This window comes from Nyctereutes procyonoides, unplaced genomic scaffold (genome assembly GCF_905146905.1).
Source record: "Nyctereutes procyonoides isolate TBG_1078 unplaced genomic scaffold, NYPRO_anot_genome, whole genome shotgun sequence".
In the NCBI taxonomy this organism is placed as follows: Eukaryota; Metazoa; Chordata; class Mammalia; order Carnivora; family Canidae; genus Nyctereutes; species Nyctereutes procyonoides.
The window spans coordinates 20,257,254-20,283,850 of NW_026575160.1; the positions used below are offsets into that span (position 1 = coordinate 20,257,254).

At 40.7% G+C, this 26,597-nt stretch overlaps 1 protein-coding gene across 2 annotated transcripts in view; it reads left to right on the forward strand.

Moving 5' to 3' along the window:
- Positions 1–2,744: 2,744 nt before the first annotated feature.
- The window catches only part of NPSR1 (neuropeptide S receptor 1), a 140,939-nt gene continuing 117,086 nt past the window's right edge, over positions 2,745–26,597 (forward strand). For both annotated transcript variants that reach the window (XM_055314749.1, XM_055314750.1), the window contains exon 1: positions 2,745–2,900. In XM_055314749.1, coding sequence (XP_055170724.1) covers positions 2,745–2,900 — 156 coding nt within the window. The remainder of the gene's footprint in view (positions 2,901–26,597) is intronic.

Sequence of the window (26,597 nt, forward strand, 5' to 3'; positions counted from 1 at the left end):
ATACTTAATATAAATGAAAAAGTATTATTTTGTTTGATGTTTGTGAGTTTCATGTATAATATGTTATATTTGCTATAAATTATTCTTTCTCATTAATTTATAATATCTCATTGTGTGACTACATGGAAATTTATTTATCTGGTCTAATTCATTTACCTGATGAGCCTGTGGATAGTTTCCAGTTTGGAGCTTTTCATTAATTTTGTCACTTTGAATTTGAGGTTTCTTTTGATTCGTTTCTAAACAATATCACAAAGGCATCCTTTCAGCGTCTCCTTATACTCACACATAAATGTTTCTCTTGGGTAGCCACAGATCAAGAAAATGATCCATCTGGACCATGAGTGAAGAGAAAACAACATGACCAGGAAGTTCTCTTTCCACCTATGCCCTGTCCGTATGGCATCTACTTTTTTCTCTCTGTCCACCCTCACTACACCATGACTTAATCAGCTTCTGCCCTTTCCCAGAAGTTTTTCACAGATTTTGTTTTATAAATATTTATTGAAGTAAAACATACTTACAGAAAAGTACATACATTTTATGTGTGCTGTGCAATGAACTTCCCTAAATTAAATGCATAAAAGTAACCCAGATAGAGATGGAAAATTACCAGCATTAAGAAATGGAATGATGCATCACAGGCTATGTAATTTTAACTTTACTGGATACTGTCAAATCGCTCTTCAAAGTGACCATGTCTGCTAACTCTTGTAGAAGCAAGAAAATACACCCACTTCCTCTCATCCTTGTAATACTTGGGGTAGTCAAACCCTAGTTTCCCCTATGATGATAGATAAAAATTTTGTCTTATTGTTTTTGGTTGCTTTTCCTTAATTTTTAATATGGCTGGGCGTCCCTTCCTGTTAATGCCAGTCAGAATTTTCTTTGCTCACTTTGCCATCGGTTGTCCTGTTTTGACTCCTTCCCCTTGGACCCCATGGCTTATCCAGTTTTCTGGACAGCTCCCTCCTATTTGCTGCCCCTTGTTACTGGACCAAAGCGGATCCACTCCTTGGTCACTGTAGGCAGAGATAACACCAGGTGGCATTGTCTCTCAAAGTCAACTTTATTTGTACAAACAAGGAGATCATGGAGAATGATTTCCAAAGTCATGTTTCCCTGAACAAGTAAAAGCAGGCTTCTTCTATTAGGACTTGGGATAAATATTCCAAGGGGGATTTTAACATTATAATGAGGCAGAGGCACTTTCTTTTTTTTTTAAGATTTTATTTATTAAAAAAAATAAGGATTTTACTTATTAATGAGAGAGAGAGAAAAAAAAACAGGAGTAGTAGGGAGGGACAGAGGGAGAGGGAGAGAGAAGCAGGATTGCCACTGAGAAGGGAGCCTCACGCAGGGCTTAATCCCAGGACCCAGGGATCATGACCGGAGCTGATGGCAGATGCTTAAGCTTAATAGACCTAGCCACTCAGGCAGCCTTTCTGGCACTTTCCGAGTCTCCTACATAGGCATCTTCCTCAAATGTTTCTTTTTTTGTTTCGGCAGCTTGTTAGTTTCTCAAAGGTAAGATTGACAGGCAGAAGACTTTAGAACCTTCCTGAGTTCAGGAGGTCAGGCCAGTGACATCTGCTGCCCCTTTTGTGTACACTTAATATCGTCTTGTCCACAGCAGTCTATATATTCTTCTGGGCTGTCCAGATTATGCAGAAGCTTTCCCACTTACTTTCATCGGGGCTTTGATTTTTTATGCTCATCACTAACCTGCTACCCCTTATTCCAGGTGTCATGAACCAATGCTGCACCTATGTGGAGCATTTCCCATGTAAGTAATCAGGTGGTTACGCTTGGTTGCAATACAGGCAGCTGAGTTCTGTTGCTTTACACCTGGCCGGCTACCCTTACTCATGTTAACTTCATACCTCAATAGGCATTTCAGATGTGATGCAAATCCATGTACTTTAGAGTCAAGGCACCATCATCTAGAAATTCTGAAGAGATGAGTTATCTCATTTCCTTCAACAAGTTGTGTGATCTTGGGCAAGTCATTACACCTCTGAGAGCCAGCCTTTTCTGGGCTAAAATGAGAACATAAAGATACATCCCCTACCTACCTCACAGAGTTGCTTGGATATCCAACGAAAGAACATCAAGGTGATACGAGCATTTACCAGGCACCACTCGCAGTCACGTCACCAGGTGCCAAAGCTTATTGACAAACAGACCCCAGGTTTTTCTGAGAAGTGCCCTGCAAAAATCTATAGTAAACCACGGTGTGAAATACAAATGTGCTATTTCCCCCACGTTTACTGAAATAACACGCAGGCTACTAAGGACATGGCTAGGTGAGTATTGTAAAATCAGAGGGCCAGCTCAGCCGAAGCAGATGCATAATTATGACTTGATATCCGAAGAGCCAACATGATCTGAATTAATCAGTCTGCTGTTGAGTCCAAGTTCCAGTATTGTTGAAGCTGGAGCAGAAGTGGGGGGGGTCCATCTGGAAGTTAGGGAGCCATGTGGATCGCTGGGGGAGGAGGGGGTTCTCCCACCAGCTCTGAAGGGAGGCCGGGCCCTGGAAGGGACAGCAGAGAGGAAGAGGCTGTGCTGGCTACTGGATCATAACTGCTGAGGAGAGAGAGCAGCACGTGGATGGTCGCAGGTGCCAGGCGGAGCTCTTCAGGGAGGTGGGCCCTGGAAGGACTGGGGCCTCTCTGCTCAGCCGAGCTCCAGCCAGATGCCTTGGGAGGCAGAGCAGGTGCAGAGCTGCAGCCACCTGGGCCATGCCAGCCCACCTCGCAGAGGCCAGCCCCGACTCCAGCCACCCCAGCGGGGCCACGCAGACCCTGGAGTCTTCCCCAGTCCTCTGCACCGAAGCGGTGACTTTCACCCAAGTGGTGGAAAGGGAGGAGTGGGGCTCCTTCTACTACTCCTTTAAGGTAAGTCTCCTGCTTTCCAGTCTGAAAAGACTTTAAATAATGAGACAAGAATTTAAGAGACTCCATTAAACTATCGTTGCCAATACCGTGAATGGGTACGGTTTATTTTCTCTACCTAAAAGAGTAAAAGGAAAAAAAAAAAAAAACCCTGATGAGCTAAAGCAAGGAGTTTTTTCATACTGTGCAAGGACCTATAACTGTGGTTTCTTATGAATACTGGTCTTTTTGTCCTGCTGCTGCTGCTGAAAATGTGTGAATCTTGAATAGCATTTATGTCAACTAAGAGGCTGCAGAGTGGATGATTTTTTTTTATTTCCCCCCTTTCCTAAGGGAAAAGCCCTTCTAATTAATTCTATAGTAGGGCTTGAAATATTGTCCATTTCTTGTAGGGATTATTGCTGTGAGTTTTTTTGCTAGGAACTATCAGAGGTGTGGAAAGCCCACATCCCCCGGGACAGTGCCTGGTGCAAGGAGAAACGTGGCAGTAGGAAGGAAAGCCCACACTTGTTTTTTGATCCTGTGCTTTGAACATCGGTGAGCAACAGATTCTCTGACTGTAGTTTTAGTGGCACGATATGCAACAAGTTGTGTCCTAGACAAGAGTAAATCAGACTTTGGTGACTTTCACCTTCAAAGCATCCAAGGGCCACACTGAGGAAATGATAAAAATTACCTAATATTGTTCCCCCTTCTATAAGATCGTGGTCAGAAACAACCCAGGCATCTGGAAAACAACAGTTCTCTGCTTCTTGCATCAGAATGCAGAGATGTCAGGATATTTCACAAGCTGCAGGAAGGAAGGTGCATTAAATCGTGATGATAATTCCCAGGGCTCAAACTGGTCTTTTGCACCAAAAAAGGAAAAAAACTTCAAGAAAATCCTAGCTCTTTTGTTTGTTTGTTTGTTTAATCCTCTGGGTGTTGTTGAAATGATTTAGTTTTTACCCCACAAAGTAGAATTACTGTAACATCTACCTCTCTACTGGAGCTTTGCTTCTTTGCAAACACTCAAAATAAAACTTTTAGCAGGGAGAAATCCTGGGAGGCAGCCTAGCGCTCTTCAAAAGCCAAGGGAGAAAATAGCAAAGCAGAGCCTGAACAAGTCACTTGGGCTGGCTCCACGGGACCAAGTGGCCTGGAACCGCCTCCTAACACATGCACATGCACGGCCCGGCCGCCCAGCTCCGGGACCGAGAGCAGGACCTGCAATTGGAGCTTATTGCCATTTACCTTTGACGAAAGAATCCTCTCTATGAAATCAGCTTGCAGATCCCAGATTCTGTCTTAGAGAAGCAGGCTTTGTGCACCCAGGAAATACCCTGCTCCTTCCCAGTGACACTGCCTCCGCAGCCTCTTTGATGGTTATAAAACCTGACAGCAAACAGAAGGAAGAGAGAATGGCCATCACAAAGGGATGCTAAGCAGCAGGAAGGCAGTTGTTCTAAGAACCGGGCAATAATCCCTCTCCACCAAAATCTCATTTGCCCTTTTTCGAATACAGCTCCGAAGGGGATATTTTGACTATTCAGACAAGTCCCTGTTGGCTCTCTACTAGTGTTTATACTCTGTCCTGGCAACGTCATCTCTAGGCACGGACGGAATCACATCATTTTTTATCTCATTCTTCTCTGTGTTTGCCCTTAAACAACTGGACCAGGGGACAAGAAAAGAAAATTAAAGAGAGGGACTATTTGTCCAGGACCTTAGGATGTTCCATTTCATTTTTTGACCCATGCAATTGCTGACTAAAACCCAGTGATTTGTAGTAACAAGGCAGTCGGTGGTGGTGGTGGGCACTAACTGAAATGTTTCAGGGTAACTTTTCCCCAGTGGGGTCCTCTTTGGCCAGGGCGGTTCTGTTAACACTGTGGATACAGAAGCAATTCTGATGCAAACCCTTGTTCATTGTCATCCTTTTATTGCACATACTTCTCAAGAAGAAAGTCAGAACTGCTCTTGACTGTCTCCCAAATGTGTCCTTTTAATCCCAGTTCTTTACCAAAAGCAGCAAAACTATCATAAAAATCAAAATGGCATCAGCAGAAAAAAGTAGCAGAGTTAATAGCAACAGCAGTGGTCTAACATCTCTCCTTTGCTGTGGGCTTTCTCGGTGCCAGGGATCTTTCTAAATGACTCCTGTGACGTCTCGCATTTCACTCTCACAAACTACGGTACGTCTTTCCATCTGGAATTGCCTTCCACTTTCATCTGCATTTATCTAAATTCCATCCATTCTTTTTTTTATTTTTATTTAAATTCAATTAATTGACATACAATGTATTATTGGGTTCAGAGGTAGAGGTCAGTGATTCATAAGCCTTATATAACACCCAGTGGTCTTACATCACCCGGTTACCCCATCCCACCACCCCCTTCCAGGAACCCTCAGTTTGTTTCCTATGATTAAGAGTCTCTTATGGTTTCTTAAGTCTCCTCTGGAGTTGTTTCTTCCGTGAAGCCTCCCTTGCCCATTTCTCCTCTGAGTTCTGTTAGTGTCATGGAATGTACCTGTCTTCTTGCCACTTAATCCCACTGTCTTCAACTGCTATTTCAATCTGTGTCTGGAGATGTATAATAGTCCTTAAGCTCCTTGAGTGATTTTCGTTTCATATTCTCTCCAGAAACCAGCACCATGCTAGGCATACTCAATAAACATTTACTACATTAATGAAGCGTGGTGTTCTGTTTCTGTCAACTGCCCACGTTCTGTCAGAAAGCTTGCTTTCTCGGTGACAGAGATGGAGGCCTTGTTAACCATGACTGCACATGGCAGCCCGTGCCCCGCCACTGTACTCACCAAGCAAGGTCCTTCTTTGCATGAATATTCAAATCATCATTATCCCATTTCTAAGCCAACGTGACCAAGGTAAGTCATGGATTCCAGTGAGTGGGGTATAGAATTCGTTGTGGGGCCGTAGAGCTAGTATCTGATTTAGCCCTGGGAACCTGTACCCACCCCGTTGCAGCCTTGCTGGTCTCTTTCTTTCTTTCTTTCTTTCTTTCTTTCTTTCTTTCTTTCTTTAAAATTTTTTTTTATTTATTCATGATAGTCACACACACAGAGAGAGAGAGAGAGAGAGAGGCAGAGACACAGGCAGAGGGAGAAGCAGGCTCCATGCACCGAGAGCCCGACGTGGGATTCGATCCTGGGTCTCCAGGATCGTGCCCTGGGCCAAAGGCAGGCGCTAAACCACTGCGCCACCCAGGGATCCCGCCTTGCTGGTCTCATTGGGCTTGTTCAGTCTACATGCCTGGGCTTCTGTGTTTCCTGGCTAGCACTTGAATTCTCCTCTGAACCCCAAAGCTCTCTTGGCAGGAGACATGACATTCATCTGGTTAGCTTTTCCTTCCACAGGCTTAGAGCCTTTCTCTCCTTCCATTTCCACCCCCAAATTCTTGACCCCCTGCTTCCCACTGCTCTAATCTACTCTGCTGTCTAAGTATGTCCTTGGATATAGGCAGTAAGGTTAGAGGTGAGTTCACCACCCCCTTCCTCTATCATGAGCTTCATGTGACTAACACTATGTGGTCCTGGATTCAAAGTTTCCAGCTCAAGCCCTGGTTTCCTTCAGTTTCCAATTTCAAGTTCCCATCCAGCTCACCTCCTCAATTCCTCGCCCCAGCACCAAATTCTCCCAGAAATTCCCAAGGAGGTTGGGAGCTGGCTAATGAGAAAGTGAATGGAGGACATGAATAGAAACCCATCCAAGTGGAAGACAAAGATGAGACTCTTCATTATAGCCATTCATTTTGCCTGTGAATATGTTGACAATGTTTCCTCTATCTCTGATTCTTAATGATGAGAAAATTAATTCAAAGTAACTGGAAGAGAAACCTGTCTGAATTAGTAAATTGGTGAAATGATAAAATAATGCAGATGAACTCATTTTTATCACTCTCAGGTGAGGGAAGAAACTTGAACCAAGACTGCTAAATATTACCTAATGACGATCCTTTATTGAATCTCCTTCAGTGGGAAGCTACAAATGATTCGTGATTAGTCTAACTATTATTTATATGTAAATGGTTGCTTCTAAGTGCTTGAGGGTGATTGGACACAGCTTTTTCCCTTTGTTAGTGCAACCTTCTGCCTACTGTCTCACTGTTAATTTTCTTAACACACTTTTCCTCCTTTAATATAACAGAAACAAATTCTACTTCAATCCCTGTCCCACTTATCTCACATGAGGCTTTAGCATGAGCTCAACTGAAAAAGCTTATGTAGACTTGCTTGTTTTTAGTATATCTCAACTGAAATTTAGTATATTTCTAAGAACTTGATCTATTTACTGAGTACCAACATTTTCATCTCCAGGGACCGTCAGCTCCTCTTTGTCCATTTGCCTGAACCCTCCTTTTGTCCCATCCCACTTCTTGTGGAACTGTTTGTCTCCTTCCTGTCTTGAACCCCAGGATGGTGTCCATGATGCACTTCCTGGAATCCAGGAGTCCTAGATCCCTGATCTCCCCATGTTATCTCCTGCAGATAACAATAAGGGCCTTGCATTCACATCATGCATTTGATGTCATAGTTTCATTTGATATGTTCATTTTCAGTACATTCCTATAGTTGAATATGTGGCTGTTCATAAGGCAATGGCTACTAATTTTTGCTCAGTTAAATAATTATAAAAGGTCTGCTATTATTACCTGCTACTGCTGTGCAGACTTAGCATTCTACTTTTCCTTCCCTTACTGGGTAAGCTCTATCATGTTCAATTTTACTTTGTATCACTGAGAAAGGCACAGAAGATGTTGCTGGTTGGCTCTATGAGGACATCGGACAATTCCCAAGCAATGTACTCTAGTTTGTGAGAAAGGAAAACTTACTCAAATAAATTTCTCTTTGCATTACTAATACACCTCAGGACAGGAAACATAACCTTAGTTAATTCCGAGTGAACTCAGAATTAGTTTTTCAGCCTGTGAAGGGTTTTCCCATTTTCTGACTCAAGAAAGGTGTCTAAGCTCTATGGATGGTGCCTCTATGGTACGTTCACATGTGTGTTAAGAGGGGAGGGGTGGGGGGTCCAACCTGGGGAGAGCCCTGGGCAAGTTGGCATCAGCTTGAAAATTGCTGTCTGGCTTTCAGAAGTAGTTATCCTTTTCCAGACCTTTGTCTCCATCCCCATCTGGCCCAGGTCAGGATCAAACTACTTTCTGAGCAGAGTACTTTTTGTCAAATTTCATTCAAGCACATGGATGTTCACATCTCCCTTTTACTCTCCCTCAGTCTCAGCCACATTTTCGTGTCCTTACTGGGAATGAAAAGTTTGCCTCTCTTAGAGCTCTGGACTGTGGGGAACAGTGGCATTGTCTCTGTGCTCTCTCTACCCACATGGCGATCATATCTGTACCACTCCCACCTTATGGATAACTGAGAGAACCCCCAGGGACTGCCATTCCCTAATTCCTATACAGTGAGTGGACTTCACCGCCCCCCCCCTTTATGCTGTGCTTTCAAAATTAATGGATGCTATCTCTTCCTTTTTTGGTGCAAGCTCCTGGAAGGAGCAATACAATATCCTCTCATCAGTGTCTACACTCCCTCACATCCTATACCACTGTTGTACCATTCTACCTGCCAGCTTCCTCAGTCTTTCTTTATCAAGGGGAAACTGGCTACACTGTGTTCTTCCAAACCTATTATTCCAAGCTCTCTGCTCTGAATGCTCAAAAGACACTCCTCTTGCAAGGGAAAAAGCTATTTCTTTTCAAGGTATTTAAGATATCCTCCATGGAAAAAAAAAGATATCCTCCATGAGACTTTTTTTTTTCTTCAAGGCCTAATGCTCACTTGTTTCTCTCTGCCTCCATTGATAAAGACTATACCCTGAGGGCAGATGAAGTAGTGCTCCCTGACTGCCTAGGAAGGAGAAGGATTTATCAAAGGAATTGTAAGGACCACATCCATTTATGCTTCAAAATGTCACGCTGTCATCCTTGAAATAACTTCCTGTTGATATAGTAGGTAAGAATGTGTGAAGCCATGTACTCAAGTGGTCAAGAAATGTAACATTGTTGTTCTGTAACTGAACTTAGCCCTTCTCTGGACCTCTCAGTCACCTGATGGCAGAAGTGGCTTAGTCATCCAGGTATGTCATCCAGGCTCTTGAATCTTCTCCATCATTTTACTGAAGCATGGCCTCTATAGCCAGAATGCTGGGGTCAGGTCCCAATGCCACCACTATCTAACTGTGCGATTTGGGGCAGTTCACTTCTACCTCTGCCATGGTTTCCATGTCCAACAAATGACACTAATAATTAAATGTCCTTCAGAGCATTGTTGTGGCAAGTTAAGTGATGGAATGCTTCTGAAGCCTTTAAGAACAATGAGTGGCCTAAAATGTTCAATAAACGTTAGTTCTTATATCCCTAGGAACTAATTGTTTCACTCTTTTCTAAAGCTGCTTCCTGAGAGATGAGAAGCCACCATTATCTATACTTATGAATATTCTTAAAGATATCACTGTAGTTGAAGCTCTTTGGGACAGTTTTAATATGCATTAAGTCCTCACACAGGAGTGGTGAATTGAGCTGTTTCTTTTCTTTCAATTAGACCATGAAAAATATAGAGTAAGATATTTAGAGAAGATTCCATTTCTTACTTTATCATCTTGATATAATGTCTAATTTTTATCTGTGCAAGCTTAATGGCCCACTACAAGAAGGGCTATTTGCAGAGATGGGAAATTATGCCCTATCTAGCAGAAGAAAGGATAGACTTCTACTGTGGCAAAAAGATTTTCTGGGCTACAAGATGGCAAAACTACGCATGGTCATGATGAAATCATTAAGAAGTAATCATCAGGGATTTTTTTTCCTCTTTACTTAGGCAATATTGGTGGCTGCCTAAAAATTATGAGTCTCTTACACTTGTCAGTATTTTACAGCCAACAACATAATTTCACATGACTTCATTTGACCTACCATCAGTGCTAGAAGGGCTTAGAACAGCATTCTTATTTTTTAACCAGATGTGAACATGAAATCTAAGAAAAGTTGAAGGTATGAACTTGCTAATAAAATAGAAAGAAAAAAAGAAATCAGACTCTACTGTTGATTTTAGTCAGGATAGGTTAGGTTTGCAACAGCAAAAACTAAATCTTGAATATTGGTGGTTTAACATTTCACAAGTTAGTTTCTCTCACCCATCCCCATTGCAAGCAAGTCCACTTGTCACTCTGCCTTCTAGAACAAAATGGTTTCCAAGGGAAAAGGCAAACTTTCTCATATCTCCTTTGGCCTGTCTGATATAGGACTTTGACTCAATTCCATTGGCAAGAACCAATTAGGTGATGGGCAGGGGAAACGTAGCTTCACTGAACGTCTTCAGTGTGGTGAACATAGTGTACCGTTTTAAAGCTTGGCTTGATTTTCACCTCCTACAGGATGAAATCCAAATTCTTCAGCCTGGCCTAAATATGTTCACGCCCCCCCATACATTATATAGCATACACCCATGAATACACACACATGCACACACATACATGCACATGTACAAGATTTCAGTCATGGAAGGACAACTCTAGATCCCACTTCCCTAGCATAGTGTCTGACACAGAGCAGATAAATGGTCAATAAATATTTTTGTGAGTGAAAGAGCATATCAAGAAATAGTCTGTATCATAAGTTTATTCCTAAGGTCTCAATAAATTAATGTGAACATATTAATGGAATGGAAGTGGATGGAATCTTAAACCTTATTCTACAACTGTTGGGATTGAATTTTAAAGGTACTAGATTTGAGGGAATTCCTAATACCACAGACAAGGCCATATAGCAGGAGAGGGTGTATAGACAGATCTTCAGAGCTGAAGAAAACAGCATCGAAGGTCTGACTATACCTCTTTCCATGTGTTAACTCTCATTCCACATCTGAGGCCTGGAAACCATCCACTTCTGAACCCCAAGACATCAAACAGTTATTGGGAAAGACACAATGTTAACATTCACTCCCCTGCTCTCCATTTATGTGTTCTGATACCTGATTATAGAAGTTCAGCTATAGAGATATCCTAAAAGGTCAGAGGGCAAAGGGCACCATCTGTGGACCATAGGACCTGCTGCAATGGGGTGAATGGATTCATCCTGTCTACTAGAATCTCAATCAAGCAGCCACACGATTCCTATCTGCTGCTTCTGGATACTGCAAGCAGACAATGTGTCTGTCCTGTGAACAGTGAGACTATAGCTGCTTTCTCAGGAGAGGACCCAATACTAGGTACTAGGAAACCGAGAAGGAGGTATCAGTGTCGTGAAGGGTTGGTAAGATAATGCATTAATTCAACAAATATTACTAAAATGACTTCAGCCTTTCAAAGTCCTAATACCTATAGATAACAAATATTTCTCACTCAATTTAAATTTTAAAATAAATATTGTGTCTAAAAATAAGTCAAAAGTGCAACTGTAATAATGCAGAATACAATTTTTTAAACTATGTTCTTTCCTTCCCTGTATGTTATGTAACCTTTCACCATATCAAGTTGAGAATCACCTATTGGCCTCACCGAATATTACTTTAAGCACTGGGGTTTCAGAGGTGTAAGAAACAGGTACCTTGCTTTCACACAGCTCTGTCTAATGGGGAACCAGACATTTAGTCAATAATTATAAGGGATATGGGTATAGTCATGTAGAAAAGGGAAGGGGGGATCTGGGTGGCTCAGTTGGTTAAGTGTCCAACTCTTGGTTTTGGCCCAGGTTATGATCTCAGGGTCATGAGATGGAACTAGTACCCAGCTCCCCACTCAGCAAAGTCTACTTGCCCCTCTTCTGATGCCCCTCCTCCATAATCATGTGTGCTTTCTCTCTCTCTCTCTCTCTCTCTCTCTCAAATAAAAAAAATTTTAAGAATTAGGTAAAAAAGACACAAGGGGACTACTAGACTAAACAATATAGAATTTTTTTATAGGCAAGATCTTTAAAGTTTTATTCGCAAAAATGTTAACAGTGAAAACTGATTTTAGAGAGGTTAATCAGCCTGCAGGGTGCCAGATGGGTTGCAGGGAGGGAACCCTGGGGAAGGAAAGTCAGTTATGATGCCAAAAACAAGAGATGTCAGTGCTCAGGCAAGGACTGTCTTGTCTGACAGTGGGAAGAAAGCATCTGTGTCAGGTCACATGCAGATTTCAGAGAATCAGAGGCTGAGGCAGAGAAGGAAGATGACATGGGGGTTAAAATTGATAAGGTGATCCCAAAATGTAGATAAAAAGGCAAAGGAAATTGAATAACCATAATAATTCTGAAAAAGAATAGTCAAGGAACTCACGCTAGCTGATTTACAGACTTACTGTAAAGTTACAGTGAGGTACTGAAGGGATGTTAAACATCTAGAAATGGGAAAGAAATAGACACACACATACATGGTCAATTAATTTTTGACAAAGATAAAATAGCAATTCAATGAAGGGAACAAAAATAGTGCTGAAACAAATATATAGGTATATGTAAAAAGTGAACCCCTACCCAAACTTTATACCCTATAAAATTTAACCTCAAATGGATCAAATACCTAGGTGTAAAACCTAAAATAAAACCCCTAGAAGAAAATATAGGAGAAAAATCTTTGTGATCTTGGATTAGGCAAAGATTACTTACATACAACACTAAAAACACAATCCATATAAGAAAAATTTGATAATTTGGACTTTATTAAAATTAAGAACTTCTATAATTTGAAAGGTGCCATTAAGAGATAAAAAGGCTAATTACATACTAGGAAAAAATATCCATGAATTATATACATATCTAATGGGTAGTTTTTATCCAGAACATATAAAAAATTCTCAAAGCTCAATAAGAAGAAAAAAATCTCAATTTAAAAAGTAGCAAAAGTTTTAGGTTTAGGGACACCTGGGTAGCTCAGTTGGTTAAAAGTTCAAGTCTGAATTTGGACTCAGGTCATGATCTCAGGGTCCTGAGATAGAGCCCCACATTGGGCTCCACAGTTGGGATTCTCTCTCTCCCTCTCCCTCTCCCTCTGCCCCTCCCACCCCCACTCTCACAGTCTCTCTCTCTCTCTCTCTCAAAAAAAATTAATAAAATAAATTAAAATGTAGCAACATTTTGAACCGACATACCTCCAAAGAAAATATATAGATGACAAATAAGTACATGAAAAGATGTTTAGAGTCATTAGGAAAATACAAAATGAAACCGCAATGTAATACCACCACACACTGATTAGAAGGGCTAAAATAAAAATATACTGATTGTCAAGCACTATTAAGAACGGGAAGCAATTAGAACCATCATACATTCCCAATGGCAAAATGATAAAGACATTTCAAAATACATTTTCCCTTTTCTTATAAAGTTAAACATATATTTATTGTACAACTCCCAAATCCTACTCCTGGCCATTTACCCAAGGGAAATAAAACATATGTCTACCCAAAAGCCTGTATGTCAATAGTTATACTGCCTTTATTTGAAAATGCCAAACAGCAGAAACGACCCAAACATCCTGCAGCTGGAGAATGGATAAACAAACTGTAACACACCCATTCAGTGGAATATTACCTAGTAATAACAAGGAATAAGCTTACAGATACACAAAACAACATGATGCATTTCAAATGCATTATGCTAAGTGAGAGGAAATCAGACTCCAAATGCTACATACTGTCATGATTTCATTTATATGATATTATTGAGAAAACAAAACTCTAAGGACAGAAAACAAATCAGTGGTTGCCATGGGTTGGGGGTAGGCAAAAGCCTGACTACAAAGGGCACAAGAGAATCTTTTTGAAGGCTGGATCTGTTCTATATTTTAATTGTAATGATGGCTACATTTGTCACAACTCACAGAACTGTAGGCTGAAAAGGTGAATTTTCCTCTGTATAAATTAAACCTTAATAAAAAATTCATTATCTAGAGATTTACATTGTGAATCTAATTTTCAACAAAATGTGTCTCCCTTAAAAATCACAAATCCGGGCAGCCCGGGTGGCTCAGCAGTTTAGCGCCACCTTCAGTTCAGGGCGTGATCCTGGAGACCTAGGATCGAGTCCCACATCGGGCTCCCTGCATGGAGCCTGTTTCTCCCTGTGCCTGTTTCTCCCTCTGCCTCTCTCTCTGTGTCTTTCAGGAATAAATAAATAAAATATTTTTAAAAAATCATAAATGCAAAAAAAATCATAAATACCCAAGTGATAGCATAATGGAAGTATAGCTGAAGCCCCAGAAGGACCTGATACAGGATAGAGATTACCCCAGAGTTCAAGATGGATGGATTACCCCAGAGTTCAGCAAATACCAATCAAAATGGTCAGCAAGATGAAAGCCCTACTTCACACAGGTGTTTGCTCTAATGTCATCTCCCCAAGAGTCTTCTTCAACTTACATGATATTATATTACATATCTATGCATTTGTTATCTAACCCATAGTGTCTAGAAATTATGCTCCATGAGGACCAAAATATCATCTTGTTTCATCACTGTGTTTCCAATGCCGACAACCATGCTAGCCCCTATTAGGCCCTGAGAGAGTCTTGAAGAGGGAATACACCATATTGTGGACTTAGATAGGTACAAATATTGACAACGAATTCAGGGCACAACTCCATGAATGTTTTTCTAGATTCCTCTTTATTCCACTTTACAAGCATACATCAACCATTAGCCATTTAGCATGAATCTTAAGTATATAAAGCTAGTACTGCTTCCAAATTTTGAAAAACACCAACAGATGTTAAAAGAGGCATTGGATGAGCCTAGAGAAGATGAAGGTGTGCTCAGGAACAGATGCTGAACGCCCAGAGCTGTTTAGTTGACCAGATAGCTAATCCCAACTCCTTTCTCATTTCCCCAGCTAAATCCTGACTACTGTTCTCTCCCCTGCATTTAAAAGTAGCTCAGTTGAGGAAACTTCTTTGGAAGACTATGAGATTTCTGATAGAAGTTTCTCCATTTCTGATAAAAGGAGAAAGATATGGGTGGCATTTTATTTCTTTCTCTTCTGTCTGCCTTTAACTCTGACACAATGCAGCAGCCACTTTATGACCGCAAGAGAAAACCCAAGGCAAATTAGATGAGTCAAAGACAGCAACCACCTACTTTCAGATTTATTATAGGGGGAAAAAAACCCACTTTATTTGCTTTAGCCACTGTTAAGTGGCCTTTCTTTTATTTTTGAGCTGAACACTTTCCCCAATGGATTTTTTTTTTAACGTGCAAAACTACTTGTTTAGAGTTCTGAAGCCAAGGCCTTAAAAGTGGGCCGCAGAAAATCAAATAAACATTTCATTTTCTTTTATCCACATTTGAGTGGTACTGGGGCTGACCATTCTCAGGTTTCTATTCCTGCTGTTAAAAAGGCACTGAATAGAGTTTTATAAACATTGATTCAGACTGGATTATGTTTCTGAAGTAAGAAAAAGTCTCTCCCCTTTCCCAAAGAAAAATAGCATTAAATTTTTCAGAATGATTCTCTACATTTCAGATAATGACAGTACTATTCACTTGGGTAATTTTATGAAAAATGCTAAAAGCACTTTGTAAAAAATATTAGCTTAAAAAACGACCCAAAACATTAGGTCATTTTTTTCATAACGGCTCCATAGGAGGATTTTCTGTTGTTCTTCATTAAGTGTAAAAGGATGTGATTCCTGACACTTTAGACAACCAAGGAAAGTGCGTGACATGGGCTCTGGACCCTGAAACCAATTCCATATTGTGCAATCTTGTACGTCTCATAGGGCTGCTCTTGGCTCCCGTGGCGATGCTACGGGAGCCAAGCAATGCTATTTCATTGCAGGATGGTGAAGGAAGGAAGAAGCAGTTCTCATGTAGGAAATGGATTTGAGGGGAGAAAAAGAGGAAGGTAGTCATGGAGGAGTTCTACTCATTAATCTCCTGTGAGGGCCCCCCAGGCAAATACTGAGTGAGCAGTGCAAGCGAGGACATCTGTCCTCCCCCATGAAGACCACCCTCCCACAATCTCTACCCACCTAGATGATATTCTCATGCCAAAGGTAAGTAAAGCGGAAACTTCCAGAGCTTCCTCCCCCATTTGTGTTCCATTTTTGGAAGGAAAGTTCTCCCAAGATAAAAGTAGGTGATTGGAGACGAATAAGAAGGAAGCATAACCTTGACACAAACAAGAACCAAGTTAAGCTTTCCCTCACTCTTAAGAGCTAAGAGTGTCTTCACTGTCTGCTCTCATCCCTACCTGCCAGTCATTCAGCTTGGACCAGCGTGCTCTGTTTAAAACAAAACAAAACAAAAAATCTCGCTCTTCTATCTCACCCTCCTACTATCTAAAAACATTTTTCCTCAACAAGCTGATTCCAAGTTTCAGCATAAAAGCCTTTCTGAGTAAAGGAATTTTTTCCCTGGGGTGTCTCTCCCTTCAGCCCCCTTAACCTTCCAAGGCTATTTGCATTTTAAAGAGGATTTTGCTTAATGTAAACAAACCCCTACTCTCCCGAGCTCCCAGGGCAGAGATAGTGAAGATCACAGAGATCACAGGGTCTGGAGGAGTGTTGGGGTTCCTTGAAGAAGTGACAGCAAGAGGAAAGAACGTTCCCCTTAATATTCCTCTTCCTTCATCTCTCAAAGGCGTTTACCCAGCTCCTCACCCAGGCCTGCAGTGTTCCAAGACTCTGTGTCTGATCAGAGATCTCCCCACAGCACTCAGAATTCCATTCACGTACAGATATTGAGCTAAAGTCTTTGCTCAAGGACCATTATTCACAACTCATAATTTAATAAAAAAATGAAATGGAATATTGTTAGGCCCCAAATGCAAGTTTCCTTCCTTTCATCTAGTATTGTGGACTATTGCCCTTGGCAACACATAGCAATCTATGCAAATAGAAGATAGTCTTTCAACTGGGATAAATTTGATTTTCTTTCCAATGCATTTAGTTCCTTTTGAAGATTTTTTTTTTTTTTGCCTAAGTTGGGATAAAAATGCAAAAGGTATTCAAGAATACAGAAACTATCTGCCCAAAATAAAACCTAGAATAATTTATTGAATGCTAACTACCAAGCACTTTGACTTCTCCATGGATTATTTTATTTATTCTTTCATTACTCAGGTTAAACTAGGTTATGCTATGGGAACAAATAACCAGGTATTATCAAGAAGTTAAAACTATAATGTTTATTTCCTGCTAGCGCTGCATGTTTATTACAGGTTAACAAGGAGCCCCTGCTTATTGTAGTCACTCAGGGATGTAGGCTGACGGAAGCTCCATCTCCACACAGGCTGCCTAAATGCCAGGACCAGAAAACAGACAGACAGAAAATGGTGAAGCCTGCCTTGGCTCTTTTTGCTTGGAACCAGAAGTGACATATGTCACTTCCCCTCACAATTCATTGGCCAAAGTAAGCTCATGGTCAGATCTGATGAGCATGAGGGGAAATAGCAGTCTCCCTCTGGGAAAGTCAGAATGGGGAATGCAACTCCTGCAACTCTGAAACAGGCATTATTATCCTCCATTTACAGAGACAAAAGGTGGGGCTCATAGAAGATAAACTCACACAATAGTTGATTGTCCAAAAATGCGAACCCAGCCAGATCTGGTTCAGAAGCACATGCATTCTCCACCATAACAGAACTCACTAAAGATGTTCCACAGAACTCTAATTATGTGAGTCACTAAGCATATAAAAAAGGACTATGGTCACAAAAGTTTGAGAAAGAGCATATAGTATATTCATTGTATATAATGTATAAGCATATTTAAACTTCTGAGAAATCTTACAGTAAAGAAACCGGTTTAATTCTGCTTAATCAAAATTTCCCAAATGTATTTGACCACAGAATATTAGGACATTACCTCTAATAATATGCCATGGAGGCAAAGGTCCTTGAAGTAGACCTCAGAAAATGATGCATCATGTTCTTTTCCCACAGAACATGTGGAATAACCTAATAGAACCACCTTTTTGGGTAGATAAGACCGAGAAAGGTAAAGTGATGTTCCCAAGGTCACATAGCCAGTAAATGATAGAGCCAGGACAGATCTATAGTCTCTGGATATCTCAGTCAAAAACATAAAATAGGAACTGGAAAGCACTAGTCAAACCTAAGGTAGCATTAATTGTTAATGCTAAGCACTACTGAAATACATAAAATATTTGAATAAATGAAAAAACATGTGGTGCTTCAAGATAGGAAGACTAAATTTTGTGAAAATGTCAATTCTCTCCAAATTACCTTATAATGTTTAAAACAATTTTAGTCAAAACTTCAATGTGATTGTTTTGTTTTGACAAAATAACTCAAAAGCTCATAAAAAAACAGGTGAGAAAAACTAAGAGATTTTAATATAAATGCTAATGAGGAAGAGGGATTTTTCCCCTATCAACTTTTAATAAATATAAATCTGCATTAAGCAAAAACATTTCAGAATTAGCACAGTAATTGACAGATCAATAATAACAAATAGTTTGCCCTGAAAATAAAATTCTTGTACATAAATGAACTTAATACTACAAAGACACTGCAAAAATCAGTAAGAAGGAGTGCATATTTTGTCAATAAAATAGAGGGTGGGCAGGTGGGTGATGATTCTTGTATCATATGAAGTTGTAAGATCAATTTCAGTTGGATTTTAGAACTAAATTTTTACAAAATATAAACAAGTATAATTATCAGACTGTTTTTGAGATAAGCAAAAATTTTCTAAGCTTGAAAATAAAAATTGAAAGGGAAACAAAAACAGAAGATTATTGGCAATAAAACTAAATATATATAATATTATAGCTACTCATAATATATATATAATAGTTATATGACAAATACAACATGATTAAAGCCTTTAATATATGAGTTTCCAAGAAGGAAAAAAAAAAGATGTTTCTAATGGAGAAATGGGCAAAGGAAATAAAAATAATTTTAGATTAAATGCAGAGTTAAAAGAGCATATAAAAATATTGTTTGCCAGTGGTGTGAATGGTACAAACTTAACAGTGAGGCATTTCAGATTGGCAAAGATCGAAGAAAAATATCATGTAAAGCGTGTAACAGTTCTGTAATACTGTTAGTAAATTGGGACAATTAACCTAACTATTCTGGAGAGCAATTTGGTAATATACATGCAAGCCCAACAGTATATCCTCACTTGGATTTAGTAATTCTGCTCGCAGGATTGAACCATAAGAATACTAAAGAAATATTCAAAGAAAGTTGAGACATGGTTTTAAGCATTAGGTTGTTTTTTTCCATAGGTATCTAACAATAGAAGAATAAAATTATGATATAATCACAGGCTGAAATAGTAAAGAATGTTATGCACCTGCAATAATCATTGCTCTTCATTCAATGCTAAAGTTTTTTTTTAATCATATTAAACTGTATGCATAATATGTTCCAACTTGTATAAGCTACATAGATATATACTCAGGAAATATGGAAGAAAATATAAGAAGATGGGAAAGTGAGAAATCCTCTCTGGAAGGTGGGTTTTTGTCTTTGTTCTTTTTCAGCATTTTTGACCATGAACACATATTATTTTTATTACCAGAAATAATAAAATAACCCTATAAAATATACCATGCAGACTTCCAAATATATTTTGTGCATTGCATTTCCATAAAAGCAAATGAAAGGATCAATTTCTTCCTGAAGAGAAAACTTGAGGGAGGTTCTAAAAGGCATCTGAAAGCAAGACACCTTTGGTGACAGCCACATATGCTAAATAGAGGGAGGAGGGGTTCCAGAGAATGTCCTGGCCCCTGAAGTTCACACATGGAAAGGTCTGGGGAGCTTCCAGTAGCTCTCTAGCAATGATTCGTGTGCGGTTGAGAGGGAGCTGGTCTTTAAATAATTAAGGGTATGCACTTTCAGAGCCACAGTTGGATTCAGGAATTTTTTGGAACAGTGCTAACAATTCTCTCATTTCATGTGGTTCTCCACTCTCTGATATTGCTCTCCTTATAATTTTTTCCCACCTCAGCCCCGTTTGAGATTTTGATAGTGATTGCTGAATTATGCATGCAACCTGTGAGTTTTCTCTTCCTTTTAAAACATCTACTTTTCCACTCTTGCATCATTTTTCTATCATCACTGGGATAGGCTGAATCACAAAGTGTGCTTAGACTTCCATGGTAAGTGGGAAATAGTAGGAAAGTGGCTTAGACGGAGGCAGGCATCAGCCTAGAGGACTAGTCTCTAGGGAACTGGACCCCGCTGGGTGACCAAGACTCCTGGCCCAAGGTGATATGGCCAATCCCATCAAATCCAAGAGGCTCAGGTGAGAGTGATGCTTGCAGCTAGGCGGGTGGTTGCATCTGTAGGCCCAGGTAGGCTCCCATGGAATGACCGATGAGAGGTGGACACACTAATGCCCTACCCTGGGCAGGAGAGGCCTACAAGACTCAGAGAACATGTAGGAGACCCAGAAATGCAGGCGAGGGAACCAAAGGGCAAATGGAAACCACGGCAAACCACCAGCTGAATGAGTTGGGTGCAAACTAACAATTAGCCATGTATACTCTTCTGACAAATCACCCAACTTAGGTGTCCAGAAAAATGAAGTCACCAAGAGTTCAGGATGATCTCCCTGGAATCCTCGTACTGAGCACCTCTCATACCTCTTTCTGCTACCCATTCTCATCTGTTCCATATCTCGGCTTCAGGTCTGCTCTTGATCTTCATTTTCTGAAATCCTCCCTGTTTCTTTTAGCTACTTGATTGTGAGCCTCCTAGATGGACTGGAAATACAGATTGAAGGTATGAGAGTCTGTACTGCACTGGCCTCCCAGGGAGAAAGGTTCCTGAGGGATTTTCCTCCATGTAGTACCCCTAGAACAGAAAACAAGTTCCTAGGGGATTTTTTTTAAAGATTCATTTATTTATTTATTTATTTATTTATTTATTTATTTATTTATTTATTTATTTATATTTATGAGAGAGACAGACAGAGAATGTGTGCATGCACCTGAGTAGGGGTTGGGGGCCAGAAGGGCCGAGGGAGAGAGAGAAGAGAATCTCAAGCAGACTTCCTGCTGGGCCTGGAGCCCATCTTGGACTCGATTCCACCACCCTGAGATCATGACCTAGCCAAAACCAAGAGGAGGCCACTTAACTGACTGAGCCACCCAGGCACCACCCCCTCCACCCCCAGGCTTATTTTTTTAATTATGTGGATCACCGGGAAGAATAGTTTTTTGGTATTTTTATTACACAGTAATTATTTAGTTTCTACTATGTTGTATCGATTTGGACCTAATTTATCCAAATGTTAGTTTTCTATTTCAAGGGTCTAGAGCTCAAATAGCAATTTAAATGTTAATCTCGGTTCTTGGTACATAGCAGGAGCTTCATTCGTTTGTTCAACAAACATTAATTACTACCTGAACTTGCAGCCCAGTGGGTTTTCAGATGATTTTCTAATATCTGTGGTCTGATATATTATGGGAATTCAGATGGAATCCTGGAATTTAATTGCCCCGAAACTTCCAATACACCTTATTTGTGATTAATGCTAGAGGTCCTCTTGTGATCCAAGAATGAATCACAAGAAGGGATTTACATTGAAAAGAATGTGGGGCACTGGTGTTTCTATTGCGGGTGGAATTCAAGGATTCACTAGTAATCAAAAAGCTGAATCAGACAGTCCCATCCAGATGCAGGCCCATGCACCAAATCCTGATTGAAATGAGAACGATTAGGCAGTGGGAAATTAACTTTGCTAATTAAACATGAAATATAACCCGTGGAAGTAATGATAAAACACTCCAGACCAATAAGTAACCCTTTCTGGTCAGAGTAGAAAGAGCTGATGCAGTTATTTAATATGTCCTAGAGGCTAAACTGAGAAATAAATGTTAGGCAGTGAATCACAACGAAAGGCTTAACAATGAGAAATTGGACCTGTGCCCTAAAAATCAACTATTTTAAATGGGCAGGGTCCATCCTGGGTGTTCGTCCTGAGTTAAAAGAACTCGCTACCAAGAGAAGAAAAGAAGTCTCCATCTGGAACCTTCTCCAGTTGTCCTCATTGTTTCACCTGCCTTTGCCTTACCCCTCAACCCCACCATCATTAGTAACAGAACACAACAATTCTATCTCCTTCAGATTGGGACTACCCAGGGTAGTGATTCACTGCCTAACATTTATTTCTCAGACACCGCACTCTTTCCTTGGCTACTTACTCGTTTCTTCAGACTCAGTTCACATATTAATTTCTCCAAGATAGACCTTTTGACCAACTGTGACCAGTCTTTCTGCAAGTCTGACTGCATGTCTCTTATTTGGAATTCTATAAAATCTCCACTGTAGAAGCTCACAATAATTTTTGTTTATATTTATGCCTCTACCATCAGACTATGAGCTGCTTGTCTTAGCCTTCCTTCTAACCCTAAACTAGTTGAACTTTAGAACTAGATTTTCAATAAATGTTGGTCCACAGCCATGCTCTCAACCTCAACAGACCCGGGCTGTGACAATACCTCCCATCACATTCACATTCTTGATTTTTCAAGCAGTAGGCCCCCTGTCAGTTTGTCCCACCAGCCCATATAAGGGAGAGCAACCTACATCCATCCTGGTCCCCTGTTAAAGTGATATGAAAAGCCTTACAGAAAATTTAAAATTTGAATTAGCATCCACACTTGTATATAGCTTTATATAATTTTCTTATTTTTTGCAATAGTAATTATTTTTTCATAATTGATCATTGATTAGTAGAAATTAAGGCTCTCCTGGGTACTCCTAGATGGAATTCCTATAGTTCTAGGTAAAATAGTTTGAAAAGGTGAATGCAGATAGGTGATTTGATGACAGTAATTCAACTGTATTTGCACAAGTGTCTCCCAGGTGCTTACTGGGAGGGTGGTGAAAATGCAGATCTTCAAAAGGGGTATCATTAGGAGGAGGCAGTTGTGGGGGAAGAAGCCAAGGTGTGCATGCTGGAGCAAGCCCAGGCTTACCTCCAAGCTTTCTAGTCAACCATTCCCTGGCAGTGTCCCTGAAGCAGCAGGTGGGGTGAGACATGGGGAGAAGTTGGGACAAAGTCCAGAATGAGAGGTTCCCAACCGTGCAGAAATGGTTACTGCCCAGGGGTTTCTAGACCCTCTCAATGTATCTCATTCCCCAAGTCTAATTAAGCAGCTTCAGGAATCCAAAGCTTTGTAGTCTCTTCCTACCTGTCTCACTTTGGATTGTGTGCTCCCTGCATTGAGTGGTGATTCATCCTCAATGGAATTAGACATTTTCGAATCTTTGCTTTTGATATTTGCAGCCCACCTAAGCAAATTAATAGGGTTTTGAGCAGCCTCAGAGCCTGTGTGCTGTGAATGACATGTGGCATATGAGTCTCAGTGACAAGAGAGCAGTTTCTTTGCCTGCTGCTCCCTGAGAACTGCGGCTGAATCATAACCTTTCTGAGACTTCATTTCCTCTCTTGGGAAGTAAGATATATTTGCTCCTTCCTGTGTTTGAGAGATTCATCTTCAACATCACAAAAATAACAATAATCACAAAATGAGCCATGAAAAATGTAAGGGGTACAGAAAGTTCTGTGATTCCTGGGACAGATGATGCAGCTGCATCTTGTGTGATATTTATGACTACAGCTGTGTGGAAGCCATACCCGGCTGCAGTGTCCAGCCATCCAAACACATTTTGAGCATTGACCTTACATTCAGTCCTGCTGGACATGGTCATGAAACTGACCGAGCCCCAGAAACCCAGCTTCAGACAAATTTTGGGTCAGAGGAAAATGAAGAACTGTTTCCCAATTGAAAATTGAAAGTAAATGAGTTACCTTCACCAATCCTGGCCCTAAATTGGGACAGAAAACCTATAGTATAGTAAGCAGGGCATGGACTTAACAGTCAAGTAAATCTATGTTCACATCCCAGCTGCATCGCTTAGGAGCCAGGTATCTTAGGAGCCCCATTTCCTTATTTATAAGATTGAGGACAGTGACATCTCATTGGCCATTTGTGATGATTCCATGAGCAATATGTAAAGCATCTCAAATGATATTTGGTACATGACAATCAATCAAGAGCAAACTTATTAAGGGGCATCTGAGTGGCTCAGTGGTCAAGTGTCTGCCTTGGCTTGGGTAGTGATCCCAGGATCCTGGGATCATGTCCTGCATCAGGCTCCTTGTGGGAAGCCTGCTTCTCCCTCTGCCTATGTCACTGCCTCTCTCTGTGTGTCTCTCATGAATAAATAAAATCTTTTAAAAAAGAACAAACCTATTAAGAATAAACTTATTAAGCACCTACTATACATGACAAACTAAGTAAGTCAGGTGCTAGATTAATGTGATTCACTCCAATAGTGTTAGTTCCCACGCACCCTATATTGTTAAAGATACTTTAGATGCTGTTTTGTTTGTTTGTTTGTTTGTTTTGTTTTGTTTTTTAATTCCAGTTTCCAAGACTCCTCTGGAAAAGAGGATCGCCATTCCTTGGATTTGTATAAATCATGTTTTTTTCCCTCCAGACAAGTCTGACATAACCAGCATTAACTAGTGTCACCCAACTAAATGTCTTGTATTTCCTGAGATAATTCCCATTTCAGATAATCCGTTCTGTGATACTTGTAAGTGCCCTTTCTCTTGTCAGTAGCTGTATATCCATCCAACAGATATTTATTAAGCACTTTCTATGAGGAAGACGGAATGCCAACCTGGGGTGGTGACCTAGACTTAATACCTCCCCTCAGAGGCATCCTTTTGGCTCTGGAAGCCTATCCTATGGAGTGAAAACCCAAGTATCAGCCAGGGAATGCTGTAGTTCATCCCTTTAAGTCCCAGGTCTTTGTATTTCTGATCTGCACAGATGACGTCACTGCATGGCCTCATTGCTTTGAGGTTGAAAACCAATTAGTTGTGCCTACAACCATGTACCTGAGTTGATAACACTGTAGTCTTTAGTCAGTAAAAAATTTCAAACCCACCTATTCTACTCAGTATTGAGCATCTGGCTGGAATTTTGCCTCACATGACCACTAGGGGGCATTTGATCCCCAACTATATTCCTGCGATAGCTTTGAGAATGGTGTTGGGACACCATCCTCAACTGGGGGAATGCGGCCAGGGTGGAGGGCCCATTAGGCTCAGGTGATATTCCAAAAAAAAGGGGAACTGAAAATAGGATGAACAGGATGAATTCATGCATTGTCCTGAAAAGGCTGTGAGTTATTTAAATCACTCCTCAAACCTATATGTCATGTGTGAAACTACGGAAGGAGATAAACCAGTTTTTATTGTGTGTATACTGTGCATAGGGCACTAAGCTAGAAATCTGTGTTTTCATCATCGTATCTATCTATCGCAAGTGTCCTAAAATCTATTGCAGCAGATTTTATCTTTATCTTCATTCAATAAATGAAAAAACAGACTCAGAGAGGTCATTTACCTCTGTATTACACACCTAGGGAGTAGCAAAGAGTCTGATCCCAAGCTAGGTTGGTTTCAAAGCCTACCCACTTTTCTACAAAACGCTCACCTGATTGTGATACTCAAATGCCTCTGGGCTTGCTTCCTCAGTCCCCATTGTCATAATTTTCCAAATCTTCATATTACCCTAGGATCTGTGTGTGTTTGTGTGTTTGTGCGGGCATGGGTGAGAACACTATGAATAAATGATCCTACAAGTAAGTGTTTGCATCCTTACTGCCCCTGGTACTACTTGATAAAACAGGATTTAAATTTGGCCCAGTATGATTTATATACTCTACATGGAGTGCCAACACCTTATACTATAGACAATTAATGGATGTTGAATGAATTAATATGCAAGTAAATGAGTGTGGCTCTTAGGAAGTCTCCAGAAAACAGGAAAGGGACGGGGAAGTTCTTCCATCTGGAAATGTGCTGAAGGCTCTGAGCTAAGGTGAGATTGTCTTCAAATAGAGAACAATAAAGCAGAAGCAGGGGGCCTGATTCCACAGGACCTGCTCGGCCTGCCCTATAGACATCATCCAATCCCAAGGAGAATGGACTCTGACCTGTTTACCGAGAGCCATGGCTCTGCTAGCCCAAAGCACGGTTACTGCAAAGCTTCTAAGGAAAAGGCTCAGCCTGGCTAGCGCCGACTGTGCCAGCCCTCCTGAGGCCCGACTTCCAAGTCACTGATATATCTAACCAGGATAATTTGATTTGCAGTGTTTGTTTGTCACTCTGTGCTCCCAGCAGAGCAGATGTGAGCTCCAAGCCCACTTTGACGATATTGGCTGCCTGGGTCAGAACTGTGCCACACAAAGACAAAGCACACGGTTGTTCCGTGCCCACGGAGAGGCCAGAGGTGTCCTCCATCGCCGAGCAACTTGATTTCTGGCCACCTGAACTTCAAGTGCCAGCAGCATAATCACCAATGCACCGTGTGAAAAGCAAACCTTTACCCACTCCAGTGTTTGGGTGAACATTTTCTGGCAATGAGGCTTCCCTGCACTTACCACAGGCAGTTAGTTATGTGAGGAAAGGAGAGCATGAGGAGAGAGACATTCTGGAAAAAAACAAAAACAAAAAACATTGACTTCTAGTTCAAATTTACCTGAGTTCAGTTGATTAAATCTCCTCTTCCAATCGTCATCCAGAAGGCCTTCAGGGTATAATTTGGGTTGACAAAAGGTTGTGTCAGAAGCAGAAAATAGGAAAGTTTGGCCTCACCTGCTGCAAAATTGGGGGGAGTTTCTATGAGGTCTAAAGCAGGTAGGACGTCCTGAGGGCAGGGCAGAGAGACTCCTGTACTCTCCCATGGGAGGCGAGAGTCT